This window comes from Pogona vitticeps, chromosome 2 (genome assembly GCF_051106095.1).
Source record: "Pogona vitticeps strain Pit_001003342236 chromosome 2, PviZW2.1, whole genome shotgun sequence".
Lineage (NCBI taxonomy): Eukaryota > Metazoa > Chordata > Lepidosauria > Squamata > Agamidae > Pogona > Pogona vitticeps.
Window position 1 is genome coordinate 7,536,244 of NC_135784.1, and position 21,171 is coordinate 7,557,414.

At 45.0% G+C, this 21,171-nt stretch overlaps 4 protein-coding genes across 12 annotated transcripts in view; 3 read left to right on the forward strand and 1 right to left on the reverse strand.

The window, feature by feature from the left end:
* Positions 1-15,095, forward strand: part of LOC110091290 (uncharacterized) — a 38,338-nt gene extending 23,243 nt beyond the window's left edge. Inside the window, exon 4 of the mRNA XM_078387852.1 lies at positions 11,616-15,095. Within this exon, the coding sequence (XP_078243978.1) occupies positions 11,616-12,306 (691 nt within the window). The 3' untranslated portion in view covers positions 12,307-15,095. The remainder of the gene's footprint in view (positions 1-11,615) is intronic.
* LOC110070683 (uncharacterized) overlaps positions 1-21,171 on the reverse strand; it is a 394,582-nt gene that overhangs the window by 31,651 nt on the left and 341,760 nt on the right. The window lies entirely within an intron of this gene.
* The window catches only part of LOC144583007 (uncharacterized), a 62,256-nt gene continuing 57,414 nt past the window's right edge, over positions 16,330-21,171 (forward strand). For all 8 annotated transcript variants that reach the window (XM_078387703.1, XM_078387709.1, XM_078387697.1 and 5 more), the window contains exon 1: positions 16,330-16,496. The gene's annotated coding sequence lies outside the window, so the exon portion shown is untranslated. The remainder of the gene's footprint in view (positions 16,497-21,171) is intronic.
* The window catches only part of LOC110082656 (uncharacterized), a 41,419-nt gene continuing 36,604 nt past the window's right edge, over positions 16,357-21,171 (forward strand). Inside the window, exon 1 of one of the 2 annotated variants that reach the window (XR_012083004.2) lies at positions 16,357-16,496. The gene's annotated coding sequence lies outside the window, so the exon portion shown is untranslated. The remainder of the gene's footprint in view (positions 16,497-21,171) is intronic. The other variant, XM_078387890.1, reaches the window with a different exon arrangement.

Consider the following 21,171-nt stretch of genomic DNA (forward strand, 5'->3'; position numbering starts at 1 on the left):
CCCGCATCTTTTGCGCCACCGTCCGCGGGTGTATGCCCGGCTTCAGTCGCAATTCTCTAAATCGTCTGCGGTAGGCCTCCTCATTCAGATTCAGTGTGTTGAGGATCGCCGTTTTGACCTTTTCATAATCCCCTGCGTCTTCCGGGTCTAACGTGTCCACTATTTCCTGAGGCAAGCCCGTCAGGTAAGGTGTGACAATTAGAGCCCACTGGTCCTTCGGCCATTGTGCTGACACCGCCACTCGTTCAAATATATTCAGGAACGCCGCCGGGTCGTCTTGGGGACCCATCTTTTGGAGTTTGATCGGTGGGCGGTGTGCGATTACCCCTCTTCCTTCCGCAGTTGGTGTCTTGGCCGACGACCCTATTTGCGTTCTGCTTAGTTGATCTATGATGAGCTTCTGCTGATCCGCTAGTTGTTTCATCAATGCTTCTTGCCCTTCCGTTATGTGTCGTATCCATCCTTCCGTTTCTTGCATGGTAGACAGCCCCCCGCGTTGGGCGCCAATATGTGAGGGTTCATGTATGCGGGCTGTCTCTTCTCCAATAAACGGACGAGACTCTTGAGGCAAGTCAAATGGCAACGTGTTTATTTCAACTTTAACATCATTATCAACAGTTCCCATAAACGGGTTCAGAGACGTCTGGAGACCCGGGTTCGGTTTGGGAGGGGTCCATAAACTATGTACAAATGGGTTAGAGTTCTCTGGGTTCCAGGGACCTGTTGAAGGCGGCACAGGTCCTGGTCCAGGGTTCGTTTCTTCTTCCAAGGAGATTAAGGGAAGGGTCTCCTCGTCTCCGCTCCAACCGTCCCATGAGGACCCATCTTCTATGGTGTAGCCCCAGGGCCCGGGTAGCCCCCCAGCTTCCTCAGCTCGGCGATGTGCCATTGGCGTTTCCTTTCCAGCTCTCGAGCCACCGCCTCCCTCTCTTCTCTGAGCTTCCTACGCCACTCTCTCGCCTCCGTCTCACCCCAGTAAGACGGACGAGGCTTCAGCCCTAGCTGGCGGCGTCTCTCCGCCTCATGTGGCACCCGGACTTGTTCCCACTTGTGGGTCCACGGATCCTCCATCCACACCCACTCCCAACCGCCCGGAATATCCCTCGGTCTTCCCCTTATATCCCCCATCCCCGCCTCTATCTCCTCCCCCCTTTTTCCCGCCTGAAACCGTCCCGTTTCGCGGGCAATTCTTAACCCCTTCAGGTCCTCCTCTAAGTCTCGGGTATCTACCCCCTTGTTTAGGGTGAGGGATCCGCCGCATTCTGCTCCCCAGTCAGGGGTTTCCACTCCTTTCTCCTCCCGTCGCGGTGGAGATGGTGGGGGGGAAGTCTGTGTCTGGCTGCTATTCTTCAAGAGCAGCGGCACTCCAACCATGGCTTCCACCTTGGGAGCCTCACAGTCATCCTGCAGTGTGGCCAGGGCTATCCTGATACCATAGCGCAGCTTGAATGTGGACTGAAACCGATCCAGGCAGTCCATGTCCTCCATCATCCTTCTCACTGAGCCAATTATCCCGCATCTTGTAGCTTTGCATCTGGTTTTTTTTCTGGGTATGCCAGGGCTTAGTCCTGATCCCCAGCCTAAAGGTTTCCCCATCAAGATTTTTATCCTTTTCCCAGTTAGAAAAGGACCCATTAATCATCACCCTCTCAGTACAATTCTGTAGCCAATTGTGGATCCACCTGACCCTTGATCTATCCAGTCCACACCAAGTTAGCTGGCTAATCAGGAGCTCATGGGGCACTTTGTCAAAAGCTTTGCTGAAATCAATCAATCAATCAGTCAATCAATCAATCAAAACCTTTATTGCATTAAAACAATAATACTTTCAACTACAATAAGAAAAATATGGTCAAGTTATGTCAAGGCTCCTTGTAGCAGTCAGCCTAGTTTATTACAGGAGCAAGATATTCAGCTTACATGCTCAGTTAAATCAGGTTGTTTATCTGCTAACATCATTCAGATTAAGCTCTCAGGGGAGCTAGAGAAATTTGAAATAAGAGAGCTAGGTAGTAATTGATGGAGCTCCCTAAATTTAGGGCAGTGAAGAAGAATATGTGGAATGGAGTCCGGTTCTGCTAAGCAGTGCGTACACCGGCAGTTCTTAAAGGGGATCTTATGATACCTGCCAGAAAGAACAGCTAAGGGAAATGTATTAAATCTGGTCAGCATGAATACCCACAGTGGATTAATGAGATTGGTGAAATAATTGGCACCAGTTACAGACAAAGGGGGCAAACCGTAAAAACAAGGACAGCAAATTAAATTCAAATTAGCTGCCAGAGTCTGAAGTTCAATATCCCAAATTCTTTGGCGGATAATACGGTTTCTCCACAATTAGTCAAGGGGGCTTCAGGTTAATACTGTGGGAGTGATTTTATAAATCAGTCAAAAGGGATTGAGAACATTTCTAAGCCACATGGGTATTGTAATGTAGAGAAAATGTTGGGCGCCAATTGTTGGGTTCAGGCAATGAGCAGGCTGATGGCCTTTGTGGTGATCACCAGATAATAGGATAGCAAAGAGTCTCTTAGCAATAGATTAAGGAAGTCAGCCACATCCACAGATGGAGGACTGTTGGTTTATTAACATTACAAGGTCACAGGTAGTGACAGCATTACAGATAGTAGACGGGGTTCAGATAGGACAAGGGTTACATCATGTTATTAGGGGTGGTCTGGAGAAAGGCAAATAATCAAGCCCTCTGACTGGCCTAAAGAAGGGCCTCTATGGCAAGCTCTCTAGGATGATGAGGAAGAGGAGGAACGGTGGCAGCTCCTCCCCTCAGACGCAGCCACAGGATGCTAGGAGAGTTTTCCCTACACTACAACACCCATGTGGCTTAATGTTGGCTTCTATTATGAGTGCCTTGTTTCCTAGGTGCTTGCACAATGACCGCTTTATGATCTAGAATTTTGCCTGGGATTGATGTCTGGATGACTGACCTGTAGTTCCCCAGGTTCCTTTTTTTCTTGCCTTTTTTTGAAGATGGGGTACAACATTGGCCCTCCTTCCATCCTCTGGTACCTCCCCGGTTTCCCATGATTTTAAGAAAATACAGTAATGGAGAGCCATTCTGAGAGTTCTTCAGCCAATTCCATCAGTCCTCTCATCCAGCCCTGGAGATTTGAAATCATTCAAAGTGGTAAGGTTTATCAATCTTCAGGTGCAATCCTGTCCCCCCCCCCTCTTCTTAATGGGAAAGGACTGAAATAAAATACATTTTTTCCAGTAGTAAATCTTATGTACAGCAAGGAGATAAATTTTTTGCAAGTGGAAAGTTTGAAAATCATTTGTATGTTTGAAAGAAAGACTATCTGAAATGTTTATAATAAGCCACAGCATAACGAGTGCATACATTTACTTCATAGATGGTTAGGTCATGCCAATTTTGGGGTTGTGAACAAAACGTGTGTGTGTGTGTGTGTAAAATATGTGTCTCAAGTCTTGCCAAACGTATTTAGATTGCAGTGTATGCAAGAAAAGCAAATCAAAAATGTCTCCTATAATTAAGAAAAGTTCAAGAGTGTCAAAGAGACCTCTTCAACTTATTTATGCAGATCGGGCTGGATCTTTTATCTGCCACCAAAGGCCAGAAAAAGTTAGTTCTGGTGGATGATTGTTCCAGATAAGTTGCAACTCCTAGGGTTACAAACTTTTATAAGGTGAAAATGTAACATTGTATCAGTCAGTAATAGGGTTGTTTTATTTGTCAGTTTGGACATGCAGTGATATTGCTGCAAGTGCAAATATCCTTAGCCAAAGTGTGTACTTTTCTTTCTTTTCTTTCTTTTATTGAATTTATACCCCGCCCCTCTAGACAAAGTCTACTCGGGGCGGCTTACATAAGTGATAAAACAAGATACATGGTAAAACCTAATAGACAATGTCTATATATATAACTATATTATCAAGATGGGAGTAGTTAAGAAACAGCAACAGAAATTAAGTTAATTGACTGGAGGGGAGGCCTGTCTAAAGAGCCAAGTTTTAAAATGGCATTTAAAAACACCCAGTGAGGGAACCAGGCGGATTTCCATTGGGAGCGTATTCCACAGCCGAGGGGCCACCACCGAGAAGGCCGGTTTCTTGTTCTTTCCTTCCGGGCTTCTCTCGGCATAAGACCCCTCAGCCGTCCCTGCTGGCTTTGTTGAGTGATTCAAGTAGACCTGGGTGGGAGAAGACTATCTGCCAGGTATCGAGGTCCCAAACCGTTTAGGGCTTTATACGTCATCATCAATACTTTGAAATCAATGCGGAAACGAACGGGCAACCAATGCAAAGCAGCCAGGGTGGGAGAGATATGCTGATATTTTCTCACCCCACTAAGAAGCCTGGCTGCCGCATTTTGCACCATTTGAAGTTTCTGCATCAATCTCAAAGGCAACCCCACGTAGAGTCCATTACAGTGGTCTAACAAAAGTAGTGAGCCCCCCCGGGTCAAGATGTTTAAAAGGTACAATGGATCAGAGGTTAAAGCTAAATTTTTCAAAGAATCTTGATCTGAAAGTGTATTCAGATGCAGAGTGGGCTACCGATCCAAAAGATAGAAAATCAGTTTCTGGTATGGTGATCTATCTGGGTGATGCTTGTGTAATGTGGAAATCCAGAAAACTAATTGGAATTTCCTCAAGTTCTACAGAAGCAGAGTTTGGTTCTTTACATGAGTTGAGTTGTGAAAAGAACTGGTTTGGATAAAACAGCTGCTAAAGGATTTGTATATAAATGTAACTGAACCTGAACCGGTCTATGTTGATAACATGGCATGTATTACAGTAGTTTGTCTTCTAACGACAGTGTTAAAGGTAGAAGTAAGCATATCTGTATTAATTTTTTTTATGTGAGACAGGCTGTTCAAGATGGGAATTTAAAAGCAGAATTTTGCCCAAGCAAGGATAATGTTGCTGATCTATTTACGTACTAAGACACTTCCTGTAGAAAGACAGGTGTCATTGTCTAGCTGAACTGGAATGTCCCATGCTTAATTTACTGAGAAATACAGTAAATAAAGTCTTGAACATGCTCACGTAGGAAAGATTGAGGAACAAACTGCATGTAGATCAGCCAAACACCTGAAGCTGATTTACTGGGAAAGTTTGAGGCTGCTGTAGCCACGGGCAGGCGCCTGTGATTGTAAGAGCTGAAGTTCGTATAAAAACCAGCTCAGGCAGAGCATTCATTGCTGCACCTTTGCTTAAGGGCAGTCAGGCTGACAGTGGGTTCGTGAGTCACCAGTCATTATATGTGATGTATATGCTGTTATGGTGAAGTTTAGCTATTTAAGTTAAATGTTTAACTACAAAGTATTTTTCTAGTTAAGTTTGCCTGTCATATGTTTTTTTATCCTGAGAGAAAGACAAAGTATGGAGTTTCTGTCAGGTCTCTCTCATTCTCTCCAGAGGGCAACATCTATGCCTCCATATCTTTTTCTAGAATCTCGCACCCTTCTTGGACTCCTTTTCTTGTTAGGATCTCCTGCCATGGGCCCTTCCTTATCCTTGCTCTGAGTTTATTACAGTTGGCTTTTTTAAATGACCTCTTTCTTTCCTTCTTTACTGTTCTAAGTTTTGTGTTTTGGCATCGTAATGTAGTGTTTTTATGATTTAGAACTGTTTATTTACATTGTTTACTGTATTATTTTTAAGGTTGTTAGCCGCCTAGAGTGGTCCTCGCTTGACCAGATAGGCTGGATATAAATAAATAAATAAATAAATAAATAAATAAATAAATAAATAAATAAATAAATAAATAAATAATATCCTGCAGACCTCTGTGGCTACGGCCCATACTTGGCAGCATTTTCCTCCCAACATATATCTGGATGATTGAATTCATCACTGCTAGGTCCTGTCTCTTTGAAAACCCTGCATTTTTTTTTCAAAACTTTCGTTAGCTTCCTCTTTTGGATTGGGTAGATTCCAACTAACAAGTTCCTTTTGTGTTTTTTTCCCCAACTCGATTGGTCCAAATTCTCTTGATGGGACAGCCAATCTCCTCCTCCTGTATTTCTGCGCAGGAATGTGTATTTTTTACATATCCTGCCACTCCACCTCCATCTTTATTCTCTCTGTTCTTTTTGATCAGTTTATATTGCTCAATTGCTGTTTTCCAGTCATGGGAGTCGTCCCGCCAAGATTCAGTTATTCCTATCAAGTCAAACTTAGCCCCCTCAATTAAATTTTCAAGTTCTTCTAGTTTGTTTCCCATAATCCTGGCATTCATATACTCTCTGCTTGCGTTTATTATGATTATCATTGTCAGCACCAAGATCCCCTAAAGCAGGGGTCAGGGACCTTTTTTACCTTTTACCCCCCCCCAAAAAAGTTTATATATGCCGACATTACCCCCTTGATTCAAAAGGAAGGAAACCATACATTATTTGAATTAAAAATATTATTGAATCTACACAGGCTGTGTACTGAACTAGCAGGATGCACCACATTTGATAAAGATGTGCACTATTTTTGCTGGAACACATTGCACTCCAACCATGGGGAAGTATAGGGAGTAGTAAGGTGTCCAATGTGCCTAGCAGGTTGCATTAAATTTTTGCTAGCTCGCAGAGGACTTAATCATCATCAGTGGCTGCCAGAGTGGTGCTAGCAATGACATGCTTGCTAGAGACAGCCAACGCAGAATTGGGGGGAGGGCTTTCCCTACCTCTTTAATCATTCCATGTGTGGTGTGCAAAAAGGAACGAAACAGGCTAAAGGTCATGTTACCCACCCTGGTACCACAGCCCAATATCAAAGGACCAGTGTGCTTTTTTTTATCATCAGCAATGAAAAACTCAGCAGTGGCCAGAGGATTGGAAAAGATCAGTCTACATCCCAATCCCAAAGAAGGGCAGTGCCAAAGAATGCTCCAACTACTGTACAATTGCACTCATTTCACACGCTAGCAAGGTTATGCTCAAAATCCTCCAAGGTAGGCTTCAGGAATATGTGAACCAAGAACTCCCAGAAGTACAAAATGGATTTTGAAGGGGCAGAAGAACTCGAGACCAAATTGCTAACATGCACTGGTTTATGGAGAAAGCCAGAGAGTTCCAGAAAAACATCTACTTCTGCTTCATTGACTACGCAAACGCATGGCAGAAAGTGAGGGGGACTTAAAGAACCTCTTAATGAGAGTGAAAGAGGAGAGCGCAAAAATGGTCTGAAGCTCAACATCAAAACAACTAAGATCATGGTCACTGGTCCCATCACTTCCTGGCAAATAGAAGGGGAAGATATGGAGGCAGTGACAGACTTTACTTTCTTGGGCTCCATGATCACTGCAGAGGATGACAGCAGCCACAATATTCAAAGACACCTGCTTCTTGGAAGGAAAGCAATGATAAACCTAGACAGCACCTTAAAAATTCACCCTTCCCCCTGCCTTCATTCAAGCTTTCTCTTTTGCTTGCCTGTTCTTTTTCATAATTTTGAGTCAGTCTCTCTTTCTCACTCACTCACTCACTCACTCTCTCACACACACACCCATCCATCCATCCACCCTCCCTCCCTCTCCCTTTTCTCCATACATTTTCTACATACAGTACATTTAAATAAGGTTGAAGCTCTCAGTCTGTTGCAGCTTCCTTCCCTCCTTAACTTGATCCTTTCCCTCCTCCTACTTCCTTACAGTCATTTCCAGAGGAAGCAGTCATTCAGAAGCCCCCCCCCCCATTGATTGATTGCCCGGGGCTAATCCACAGCTGTAACCAATCCAGCAGGCTTATCTCCGATCTCTGAAAGAATGGAGGATTTACAAGTGCCCTGCTGCAACCAAGGAAGTAACAGGTAGAGGTGGCTTACAATTTGAGGTTTGGCTGCAGAGGGTGGGTGTGGGGGGGAGGGAGGGGTAGCACTCTGCTAATTACTCCCAGGTTTTACCACATTTGGGGTAATTTACCCCTGTTCCACGACCACTGCCCTAAAGGATTCTTGATGGTCGAACAGAGAGGGTCCAGGCATATGTGCACTACTAATTAGCTGAGCAGAGTCCAGATAACCCAGCTAGAATGTGACACAAACCCCTTTCCACAAGTCGGTTCTAATAAGTAATTTGAGAGAAAAAACAAAGATAAAATTATAAGCTTTGGAGTCTGCCAGGACGAACAAAGCTCAGGCAAAAAGGACTCTAATAGCACTCTGTGGCCCTTCTATTACTCTAGAAGCAGGCTGAGCAGATTTGCTGTTCAAGAGACCAAACTTAGGATTTTAAGAATAATTGTTTTATTATGTTGTGAACCACCCAGAGTAAACTATGTTTAGATGGGTGGCATATAAATGCAATAAATAAATAAATAAATAAATAAATAAATAAATAAATAAATAAATAAATAAATAAATAAATAAATAAATAAATATTAGAAAAAATAAAGTATTTAGAGATATACAATTTGTTGCATAAGCAAAGCATCAGTTACATTTCCATAAGATATTGCAGTTAGAATCTTAACAAATTCCATCTAGCAAAAATGAAATAAAAATCTGAAAAGCTGTTTGGAAGGCAGGCAAGGGTTAGCCCCATCCTCTATTCTTTCTCTCTATTACATCTTAGCAAAGATGTAGTAGAGGGATTTAGTGCTTTTTTTTTTTTAGCAAAAAGCACTAAAAACTGGCATCTGAATCCTCCATTCTAATTCTCCATTCTAAGTTTAATGAATGAATGAATGAATGAATGAATAATTCTGTCCACATCCTCAGTTTTCTTCCTTATTGGCACCGCCATTCTTCTTCATTGCTTCAAGATGTTAACCAACAGACATAAAGGACAGTCTCTTCTCATCACACCTTTGTTTCCCATGAGAAGTACAGGTGGTTGTTTTCCCATCCCCTCATCTCGGGTCTTGATCCAAACAAGGGTGTTGAGTCTTGGCTCCTTATCATCTCAGGACAAGGCTGCTTACATGGAACTTTCCATTCACCTCATGGAGAAAACATTCTCATGGCACAAAATCATGCTAACATAGAACCAATATGGATTCTTTCTACAACTTTCCATAACTACATATCCCATTCATAATTCACATTTTAAACTTAATAATCTATGCCATGACAATGATTATTATGATTATTGTTGTGTTTATTATTGTGATTATTCTTGTCAATGTTATTATTGTTGCCCTTTTGATCAGTTTGGTCCATTCCTCTTATTAAGTGTAAGGCTTCATCTACCCTTAACTCTGTGCTTGCATCTCCCTCCCCCTTCCCATTCAGTTTAAAGCCCTCCTGATGAAGTTCTTCATGCTGTGAGCAAGCACATGCTTCCCAGTCCTTGTTAGATGCAATACGTCTCTTGCTAGCAGTCCTTCTCCCAGGAAGCTTAGCCTGTTGGTCCCAAAAACCAAATCCCTCTTGTCGACACCACCTTTGTATCCAGTCATTCACCCAGAGGATCTTCCTTTCCCTTTGATTTTTGTAGGGGAAAAAAAGCTCTTTGGGCCCCAAAGTCCTTGAGTTTCCTTTCCAGAGCTTCAAAGTCAGACGTGATTTCTCGGTAGCTCCTCTTGGCTGTGTCGTTTGTTCCCACGTGGGCAAGAAGAAAGGAATATGTATCTGTAGGTGTTATGAGTGATGCCAATCCTTTCATCCACCCTTTCGTCCAGGGAGACAGCATACCTGGCAAGGTCCATGGACCTTCCTGGCATATTTCGGTCTCAATTCTACATAGCAGGGAGTTCCCTACTGCAACTACTCTCCTCTTCTTCTGTTTGTGGGGTGTGGGTATTCTGCTGCGCTTCAGCCCTAGTCATGTCTTCCTGTGGGGTCTCTTCTGCGTCCTGTCCGACCGACGCTTCTTCAAGTAACTGGAAGTGGTTTTGTAGTTCCACTGGAAAAGAGTGTCTTCTCCTTCATTTCCTCCTAACCACAACTGAACTGTCTCCACCCTCCATAATCCCTTCCAGTTTGGTTTTAATTTTCAACTGTTTGTTTAGGATACCTGTCCCTCTTGTTTTGTTAGTTTAAATGTAGTTCTACATATACCAAGATCAACCAAAAAAATTTTTTAGGGGCCTTCTTCTTGGCCTCTGCTGGTGAACTCCTGTGTTAAACACCCTGTTTGCTATCCTGGTTGTGAGCTCCCTGTGTCTGCCTTGTGCTCTATTTATCAGCTGTGGTCTGCCTTGAGTTAGGAATCAAGAGACCCTCCCAGAACACACAGCTGCTGCTTATAGCCCTCAGCTGTACTCTGGACACCCCTTTCTCTTCCTCTTAAGGACACCCCCTCAATGTTATACTGAGCACATGGCTCTAAGTAGAGCACATGGTCCTTCTCTCTGGGCAATTTCTAGGGCTTACTTCAGGCCCTTTGCCGGTGTTACTCTAAAGAACCCACTTACCCTTCTGTCTTTGTCTGCTTGGTCTTCTTCCTATCTCTGCTGTGGCAATCTCCCTGTTTGCTCTCCTGTTTGCGAGCTCTGGTCGTGAGCTCCCTGGGTCTGCCTTGAGCTTTATTTGTCAGCTGTGCTCTGCCCGGAATTAGGAATCATACAGAACATGCAACAATGGTCTCAAGTTACAGGAAGCCAGATTTTGACTGAATATCAGGAAAACCTCCTAACACTTCAAATAGTACAGCAATGGAAAAAATTACCTCTAGAGATGATATTTATTTATTTATTTAAAATATTTTTACCCCACCTTTCTCCAGGAAGAATTACAACAATCATCTAACACTGGAGGCATTCAAGAGAATTTTAGACAACCACCTGGCAGATATCCTTTGACTTGTATGCCTGGATTGAGCCGGCTGGGGTGGACTTGAGAGCTTTATAGGCTACTTCAAACATCATTATTTGATGATTCTGTGAGGCCTAAGCACTGCCGAATAGAGAGGGCTTACTTCTGTTAATGTAGCCTAACATATCATTGCAGCTCTTATCACACTAGGGTGCAGAGGGAGGGAGGGAGGGAGGAGCCTTCAAGATGAATCTAGGGCATGATCCCTTATTCCTTCCGCTTCTACCGGTATAATGAACTGGGAATAAAATTCATTTCTTCTTCTATCTCAGGAAAATGAGAAAATGCTTGGAAACAACTGAGCATGAAGCAGGAAAAGAGAAGAAGGGAAACAAAAGAATAATTAAATGGCAACATAGAAGAAATTGAAAAGATGGGAAGAAGGAATCCTGTGTTTCTCTGAGCTCTGGTGTTTCTGGGCCCCTGAACCCATTAATAAACAGAAGAAAAAGAACAGGAAAAACCAAGTCTTTAAAGAAATAGAAGGAGTAAGTCTAGCTTAAAGACATGCTATAAACTCCATGAAGCATGGGGTGGATTCTGTAGGAAAAAAAAAATCAAAGAGCCCTTATGAGAGAAATATACAGTTTGTGAGAAGAGCTATACTGTAGTTGGAATGGAAGTCTTGAGTCAGATGAAATGGGGGGAGAAACCATACCAATGCCTGGAATGTGGAAAGAGCTTCAGTCGGATGGGAAATCTACATCGACATCATAGCGTCCACACAGGGGAGAAACCATATAAATGCATGGAATGTGGAAAGTGCTTCAGTCAAAGCGGTGTCCTTAATTCACATCATAGAACTCACACAGGAGAGAAACCATATAAATGCATAGAATGTGGAAAGTGCTTTTGTACGAACAGTGCCCTTAATTCACATCACAGAACTCACACAGGAGAGAAACCATATAAGTGCATAGAATGTGGAAAGAGCTTCCAGCAGAGTGAACGTCTACATCAACATCAAAGAATCCACACAGGAGAGAAACCGTATAAATGCACGGAATGTGGGAAGTGCTTTAGTCACAGAAGTCACCTGAGTTCCCATAAAAAAAACCACGCAGGAGAGAAACCATATAAATGCATGGAATGTGGAAAGTGCTTCCGTAAGAGCAGTACCCTTAATTCACATCATAGAACTCACACAGGAGAGAAACCATATAAGTGCATAGAATGTGGAAAGTGCTTCAGTCATAGCAGTTCCCTTAATTCACATCATCGCACTCACACAGGAGAGAAACCATATAAATGCATGGAATGTGGAAAGAGCTTCAGTGACAGTGGAACATATACTAAACATCATCGAACACATACAGGGGAGAAACCATATAAGTGCCTAGAATGTGGAAAGAGCTTCAGTCGGAGGACAGTTCTACGTTCACATCAAAGAACGCACACAGGTGAGAAACCATATAAATGTGTGGAATGTGGAAGAAGCTTCCGTGACAATGGATCATGTGCTAAACATCAAATTATCCACACAGGTGAGAAACCATATAAGTGCAAAGAATGTGGAAAGAGCTTCAATCGGAGTGGACATCTACATCGACATCAAAGAATCCACAGAGATGAGTAACCATATGCATCTGGGGAATCTCAGAAGAGCTTCAGTCTGATTGGAGATCTACATCAGCATCAAAGAACCCACACAGGTGGGAAACCATATAAATACATGGAATGTGGAAAGAAATTCAGTCAGCATTGACCTTAGTTCACATTTTAGAACTCACACAGGGGAGAAGTCATACAGATGCAAGCAAAATGGAAAGTCCTTCAGCTGAAAGAATGATTTTACTTCCCACAAGATAATGTGCAATGAAGCGGAACTATATTACGGCTCCAGTTTGTCACCAAATCATATGAAGTGATGCTGGCGTAACTATATCGGACCCTATACTGAGATAATACAAATGGCATGATGTGCAATTGGACACATGATTCCAATGTTATGACAAGGATTCTGGCCATAATATACGATGTGGTAACAGCTTTCATGACAGCAGGTTGTGTACTAAGCATCGAAAAAACTTGCACTGGGATAAACTTACAAAAGAGAACTCCCACAAATTCTCTTTCAACATTTTAAACTTCCTTCATAAAACAGAGTTGGAGAATCTTATATGGTCAAATGCAATGAAGTCTTCCTTCTAAGCAAGCACTTGGGGCCCAGCTATGATTCTAGGCTCAACTCTGTTTCCTATAAATATTTGATTTTTGGACTGAATCCTAGATCTCTAAAGAAGAGAAGTGATGGGGGTGGAAATCCAGTGGTCTGAAGCTGTGTTTGAAGTTTGTGTTTGAATTATTGTCATTTCCCCCCTTGAAACAGAAGTCAGAGGTGTCTTAAATTCATTCATTCATGGATGAAGTGACTTTCCATCACAGTGAAGATAAGTGTGGCTTGGGGTCCACCTCAGGCTCAAAACTCTTGGGGGAGCATTCTAGGGTTCTTGACAGTTCTCTAGAAAAACAAGAAAACAAGAAAATAATTGTTTACATTATTTGTGCTAGTAAAGTACAAAGTTTTTAGAGTGATGTTTTTGCCAATGAAAATTTAATTCTTCCTACCTTTTTCTCCAGCAGTTATTTTCTTCATTTGGTGATTTTAGAGGATTAAGTGTTCTTTTAAACCTTAAGAGTTAATGGTTGTTAGTTCCAAATTACTTATTTCAAATTACTTATAATTATTTATTCCAAAATTCACCCATCAAAAAAGCAACTGTATCAGTCACATTGACCATGCAGAATTAAAATAAAAGAGAAGAACTGGGGCACTTTAAGGACTGAAATAATCATTCCTTTTTTCCTCTGTGAATGTTGTACTTGGTTCCCACATATTTATATACATTGCAGGTTTAGTAGTGGGGTAGGTGACCAGGGAGTTTTTATGGGTTTTCAAAGTAAGAATGGCATTCTTAATATTGTCAAGTCTTTTCCAAAACCCTAATTAAGTATTTTGGGAAATCTAAGGTGTCCAGGAAGTGGTTAGGCCTCCTGAGTCCTTTTCTAGCAGTACACTGTCTCCCATCCTAGCGTTTTAGAATTTGGGTGAGTCTTTTGACGACAGGCTCATTATTGCCCTCCCACCAGTGAATTTCTAGGACAAATGAGTCCTAGTCTGACACTCTATCCATTGTGACATACCTCCCATATGGGAGAGAGAATCCCAGTCTGTTCCACTGTGGGAGAGGTTGGTGTTATATTTTACAAAGAACATTTCTGCTGAGTAAAGCTACTAGAAGGAAAGATGGCATCCCAGGGTTCACCCAAAATCAAAAGTTAACGGTGAGGGCAGGACAGTCCCTCCCTTGGCAAAGAAACACCTTTCGTTCCTGAAGCGAAACTTCGGTGAAATCCCCTCTGAGAGTCTGAAGGGAAGGAAGGGAGAGCCTCGCTCGCCTCAGGGAGTGTCCAAACCCCTCGAGGAACCGCCCCCTGCTCTTGGCGGGCGGGTGGTCCCTGGAGGGCATGCGCATGGGGAGGGGGTTGTTCCTTCCTGCCATTTTCTCCCCTCCCCCTCCCAAGGCTGGTGGTTGGAGAAGGAAGGCGGGCTCTGAAGGGGGGAGGGGCGATGTGGCCTCCACGGGCCCTGAAGAGAAAAGAGGAGCCACTCCCTCCTCGACGACCCCAACCCATCCCCACCAGTCGCCTGCTTCCACCAAAGAAAGAGGGGCATCGAAAGTGAGGGGAGGGTGAGGGCCGACCTGGATCGGTTTCCCCCATGGGCTCTCCGCTCACCATCCACACACACACACTCTTTTCTGCCCTCCTACCTCCCCATATGGAGGAGCCTGTGGGGGGGGAGCGGTTGTATGTAGAGGGTGAGGGGACTTTGTGAAATAACCCCCATATTTCCCGCCTTGTGGGGGGGTTATCACTCCAGCTGGCGACTGGGGGGGAGGGCCCTAAGGAGGACGGGGGGGAAACGGTGGTTGCCGATGTGGCTTAGCCTCTATTGCACCCCCCCCCATGGAGGAGAGAGCTTCCACAGGGGCGCTTATGGGGGGCCTCCCATAAGCGCTGTCAGGGTATAGAATTTTATAGGCCTGAACCCATATATGTTTCATTAACGAGCTGCCATTATGTGCAGATGAGAGAAAAGCTGAATCATCCTAAGCTGATGCAATGAGGTGAAACCAGAAAGAACCCAGGTGCAGAGATGAGGTCACCTGGAACCCGATTGGACTGGACAGAGACAAGTTTATGTATAAATATGGACTGTGTCTGTAGAATGTTCTCTTCTTCTGATGTGATTTTCTGCCACGCATGCTGTCGGACTGTGTGAAGACTTCTAGATGTGCTGTAGAGACCTGCCTGTATATAAGTGTACATATATGTAAATATAACTGTCAAAGAACTGGTAAAGTGTCTTCATTTACTCTGCGCCAGAAGCGTAACAAGCGCACCCCCGCATAATACCTAAGATGCCTGCCTTGGGGGGGGGAGCGAACGTGAAGTGCATTTCTTCTGTTCCAGAAGGCTTTTAATTGAAATACCCCTGATGGGTATTTTAGAGTATCTATTTTAATTGTATTTTGATTGTTTTAACTTTTTTGGGATTTTTATTGTATTTTAATTGTTGTAAGCCGCCCAGAGACCTTTGGGTAGAGCGGGCGGCATACAGTGGACCGTTGACTTACAGACGGCTTGACTTATAGACTTTTTGAGTTACAGACTTCTCTGGCCACAAAATTTAGGTTTGACTTGCAGACAGAGATTTGACTTACAGACCAGAAAAAAACCAAAATGGAACAAAAACGGCCTGTTACGGGATTAATCGGTTTTCAGTGCACTGTAGGTCAATGGAGACTTGACTTACAGACTTTTTGACTTGAGAACTGCCTTCCAATACGGATTAAGTTCTCAAGTCAAGACCCCACTGTATAAGTTAAATAAATAAATAAAAAATAATAATAATTTGAGGAAACCCCTCCTCCCGGCATGTGGCGTGAATTGGGGAGGGGGGAGAGATTTAAAATGCTCTCCTTCCTTCGGGATTCGTCTCCCCCCCCAGCATCGTTTTTGCCCCCCCAGGGAGGGGGCTCAGGCCCTCCCCCCATTCTCCCCCTCCAAGGGCAAAAAGGCCCTCCCCCACCCCTTTACACCTTTCTGAGGGATCCACCCCTCCCCCAGCCCAGATCCTTGATCCTTCTAGAACGTTCTAAAGGAGGGGATCAGGTGATTTTCCGGGCTCGTCGCTCCGAAATCTTATTCTCAAGGCAAAGCCAGAGAATAAGAAGATCGGGAGGTCTTCCCTCCCGGATCTTCCTCCCCACCCACCCCCACACGTCTCTTTGCAAAGATCCACTAAAGGAGGGGGTCCCCAACCGTGACCCGGCAGGGGGGTGGGGGTGGGGCGACAAGATTAGGGGAGCAGGAGGGTGGGAAGGGTTTTCCGATTTTTTTATTTTTTTTTTGCTAACCCAGAGAGCGAGAGACCGCCACCCCAGTGGATCCCTTCCCACCCGCCATCCCCCCTCCCATGGAAACTAGAAGGGTGTGCAAAGACTGGGGAGGTGGCCCCTCATGACCTCCCCTCCGCTCCGCCTCCTCCATTCTCTGCCTCCATTCATGAAAAGATCATTCCTTTCGTGGGGGAGGGAGAAAGCGCATGCGCGCGTGTGGGGGGGGGATGTGGAACGAAGGCGGAAGAGGCGCTGCTCTAACAGGAAGCGGAAGTGGAAGCCGTGGAGGTTGCGCTCCCTCTCCTTCCCTCCCACCTCTATGGTGCTCTGAAGATCTTACTGCATCAGATCTTGGCAGGAGGTGGGCAACTTGGGGGTGGGTGGGGAGGTCAAGGGGGGTCCAGGACTTTGCCTCTGTGTGTGTGGGGGTGTGTGTAAAAGAGACGGGGGTTGCACGAACACCTGGCCAGGCAGGCCTTTTTCTTCTTCTGGGTGTCCCCCTGCGTGGAGGGGGTCTTCAGGGGAAGGGGGGCTGCTGGGGGGAGAGGAGTCTCAGATCCCTCCCTCTAAGGGCCAGGGGGCTCTTCCTCCGAGCCAGGCACCCTTCGGGGTGGGGTGGGGGTTGAGGTTGGTCCTGGGTTTTACTGCAGGGAGACTTCCTCCCCAACACAGCTTCCTTCCCCCTCCCCGTGGGTTTCAAAGAGGAAGGAGAGAAAGGGGCCTGGCTCTCTCTCTCTCCCCACCTTTCACTCCTCAAGGAGCCCCCCAAGGGAGAAAAAAACCCTCAACTCCCAGCCCATTCTGTCAGACCTTGGAAAAGTTATTTTTAAGGCTGGAAGTCTTCCCTGGGGGGGGGGGGAAGCGGGCCTGATGGGGTTGCAAGGGGGGCTGCAGGAGGGGGCAAAGAGGGATGGTGGGGTACCAGAAATGGGGTTTGCAGGGGAGGCGGGGGAGTCCATGGGGTGGGAAGATGGGGGCTGATCTAGGCTCCTTCCTTGGCACCCTGAATACCTTCTGAAGCGCCTTTCCTTCTGCTGCTTCCCCCCAGCACTCGCTCTCTCTCGCTCTCTCTCGCTCTCCTTCCTTGTGTTGTTGCTTCCGAACATGGAGGAGTTTTTCTTCGAAAGGAGCGCTGGGCAGGAACAGGCTGGAGAAGATGATGGTGGTGGTGGGGAGAGAGATGGGGTTGGTAATTTTTGAGAAACAAACAGGCAAAGTACAAAAGTGTGTTTTGTGCGGGGCTGGGGATAAGAAACTCAAGTCCAAGGGCCAGACTGATTTGCACTGGGCTGGATATGAAAGGGTTTCCTCGGGGAGGAAATAAACACTTCCTACCCACAACTAAAATTGAATGGCAAAGGTTTGGGTTCAAGAGTCGGTGAGACCCCCCCCTCTCACATACACACCCATTGGCCCTTTCGAGATCCTTGATGAGGTCTTGATGAAGAGGCTTAGGATCCATGCCAGGGTTTGTGGGGCGATTTAAATAGTTCAGCTGGGATTCCATCACCTCCACTGGCCTTGTTGTTAGACAAGCTTTCTAAGGCCCACTTGACTTCGCTCTCCAGGATGTCTGGCTCAAGGTCAGCAACCACACTATCTGGGTTGTCCGGGATATCCAAATCTTTCTGGTATAATTCTTCTGTGTATTCTTGCCACCTCCTCTTGACGTCTTCTGCTTCTGTTAAGTCCCTACCTTTTTGTCCTTTATCATGTCCATCTTTGCAGAAAAGGTTCCTTTAATATCTCCAATTTTCTTGAACAGATCTCTGGTTTTTCCCTTTCTATTCTTTTCCTCTGTTTCTTTACATTGTTCATTTAAGAAGGCCCTCTTGTCTCTCCTTGCTATTCTTTGGAAGTCTGCATTCAATTTTCTGTAACTTTCCGTATCTCCCTTGCATTTTGCTTCCCTTCTCCTCTCTGCTATTTGTAAGGCCTCGTTGGACAGCCACTTTGCTTTCTTGCATTTCCTTTTCTTTTGGATGGTTTTGTTGCTGCTTCCTGGGCAATGTTATGAGCCTCCATCCATAGTTTTTCAGGCACTCTGTCCGCCAAATCTAGTTTGATGGACAGAGCCAAATCTGACCCTCTGTACAGACAGCAAATACCTCTGGAGTATTTTGTATGCCCATGGTCAATTGTGGAAGGAGAGAGGGTTGCTCACTGCCACAGGGACCCGTGTTAGACATGGCAAGATCATCCAACATCTCCTAGATGCTGTTTGTTACCCTGGTCAGTTAACTATCATACTTTGTAAAGGCCACCAGAAGGGGGGCCTCTGTCATAGCAATCGGAAACGGTACTGCAGATATAGAAGCAAGGCATGCAGTGGCCAGAGAGCAGGCAGAATCTCCAGCTATCTTTGTGGGCCTGCATCTTCCAGAATCCTCTTCGTATAGAGAGGAAGAACAGCAATGAGCATAAGAGGGACATCTGACTAGTCAAGGTCAGTGGTGGGCAGATAGTAATGTCCGATTGCTGGTCCCAAAAGTAATGGTCCCCTCCCTGCTCAGAAAACTGCATGAGCAACAACATTTAGGGGAAGAAAAATTGCTGACTTTATCACCCAGGCACCAGTACGGCCCATCTTAAAAGAAATTGTAACGTCATGTTCGAAATGCCAGATAAAAAATGCAGCAGACCTCAAAACCAGGACAGAGACCCAGAGGAAAGGCTGAGGTTTGGTTTAGCAAAGATGAAGGAATAATTCACTTGACCCTTGGGATTCAGGCCATACCATTGTTACGGTATTGATTGTCCTTGTTGTCCTATTTTTCTTCTGTTGTTGGGTACAGCAATTCAAATGGTGTTGGGGACCAGAGATCTCTGTTGCCAAGTGAACCAGTCTCGTCTGTAAGAACCTTTCTGTTGCCCAAGCCTCGATTGCCAGGTGACCCTAAACCCATAAGGTCTGTTACTGTAGTTATTGTGTTCCTGATATTCTCCAGGTGCCACCACCTGATTCAAGGTAGTCTGTAAATTTACGATAATCCTGATCTGGACACAGTAAGGAGGTACAGGTAGCTTGCATGGACACAAGTTGGATCCGTATTGGATCTCAAACTGTTCGTTATCCATTTAGGGGAGTTGTTTTAATAGTATTGTGGATGTATGATTGTTACAGAGCACAGGGATCTGGGTGTCTGGTCTGGTAAGCCTCACAAAACCAACAATGAGGGCTATAAGAGTGTGGATGACGTTCTATCTTCTGTCCATAAAAAATGAGCATGCCCCAAGTCTTAAACCCTGAATATGTTCTGTTCGTGCATAGTGTCAGCATATCGGAAGACACTTGCAGCAGCAGTCAGGCTAGATAACATAAAAGAAAGTGAGTGAACAGCCTCCCACAAAGGGTTTTATATGACATGGAATCATTATAACAGCAAAGAAGCCTGCTCATGAATTGTGTCTGGATCCAAATCTGCGCATGGGAAAAAGTGTTAGGGAAATACAGTCTTGCCCCACATTACGACGAATCTGCTTTATGATGATGTTTTTGCATCGCAATTGCGATCGCAAAGCAATAGTCTAAATGGGTTTTTTTCGCTTTGCGAAGATCGGTTCCCTGCTTCGGGAACCGATTCTTCACATTATGACGATCAAAACAGCTGATCATTGGGTTTTAAAAATGGCTGCCAGGTGCTCAAAATGGCTCCCCGCTGTGCTTAGGGACGGATTCCTCGATATACAGACACTGAAAATGGCCACTGTATGGAGGATCTTTGCTGGACGGTGAGTTTTTAGCCCACTGGAATGCATTAACTGGGTTTAATGCGTTTCAATGGGTTTTTTTAATTTTCGCTTTATGACGTATTCACTCTACAGCGATTTCGCTGGAACGAATTAACATCATTAAGTGAGGCACCACTGTAATGGAGCCCATGTTGGTGAACCTAAAGGCTCGGTCACTTCCTAGTGTGTGTGTGTTTAGTCGTTTAGTCGTGTCCGACTCTTCGTGACCCCATGGACCAGAGCACGCCACGCCCTCCTGTCTTCTACTGCCTCCCGGAGTTGTGTCAGGTTCATGTTGGTTGCTTCGCAGACACTGTCCAGCCATCTCATCCTCAGTCGTCCCCTTCTCCTCTTGCCATCACACCTTCCTAACATCAAGGTTTTTTCCAAGGACTCTTTTCTTCTCATGAGATGGCCAAAGTACTGGAGCCTCAGCTTCAGGATCTGTCCTTCCAGTGAGCACTCAGGGTTGATTTCCTTTAGAACTGATAGGTTTGTTCTCCTTGCAGTCCAGGGGATTCTCAAGAGCCTCCTCCAGCACCACAATTCAAAGGCATCAATTCTTCGGCGGTCTGCTTTCTTTATGGTCCAGCTCTCACTTCCATACATCACGACAGGAAAAACCATAGCTTTGACTATTCGGACCTTTGTTGGCAAGGTGATGTCTCTGCTTTTCAAGATGCTGTCAAGATTTGTCATCGCTTTCCGTGTCCCTTAACGGAGCAGCATTCCTGAGGCAAGTAGAAGCAGCAACAGCAGGAGCAGTGGAACCAAGCCCTACCAAAGGAAGGCATTGCTGCCCCAAAGCCTCTTTCCAGGCTCGGAATGGGGTCTCTTGGAGTTGCATCCCTGGTGGAAGATCAGCAGGATTTCTGTTTGGAGGGAGGGATTGATACAGGGCACCTGTTGACCAGCCGTTTTGAGTCCAGTGTGCACTCCTCCAGAAACCCTGAACTCCACAGGCATGGGAACTTCCTCCAACAAGTTGCACAAATCGGCTACCCACATTACTCAAGATAAAGGTTTGGACTGGAGCTGGTTAACCAACTGGATTTCCAATTTGGTTAAGAATGGTGTTTGTGGGATTTGTATTCCTGATCATTTGTCTATTTTTGGATCAGATGATCTACGCCATGAGTATATAGAGCTTGCATGAAGACCATCTGGGTGGAGGTCTGTGAAAGCATCCTAAAGGGGTGGGGGGAAATCTGTGAATGTGAATGTCTGAGTTTATTAAAGGATGCTTCCACAGCACCCCTCAGACCCTTACTCTTCTTGTTTGCTTTCAAGCATAGAAAAGCTTT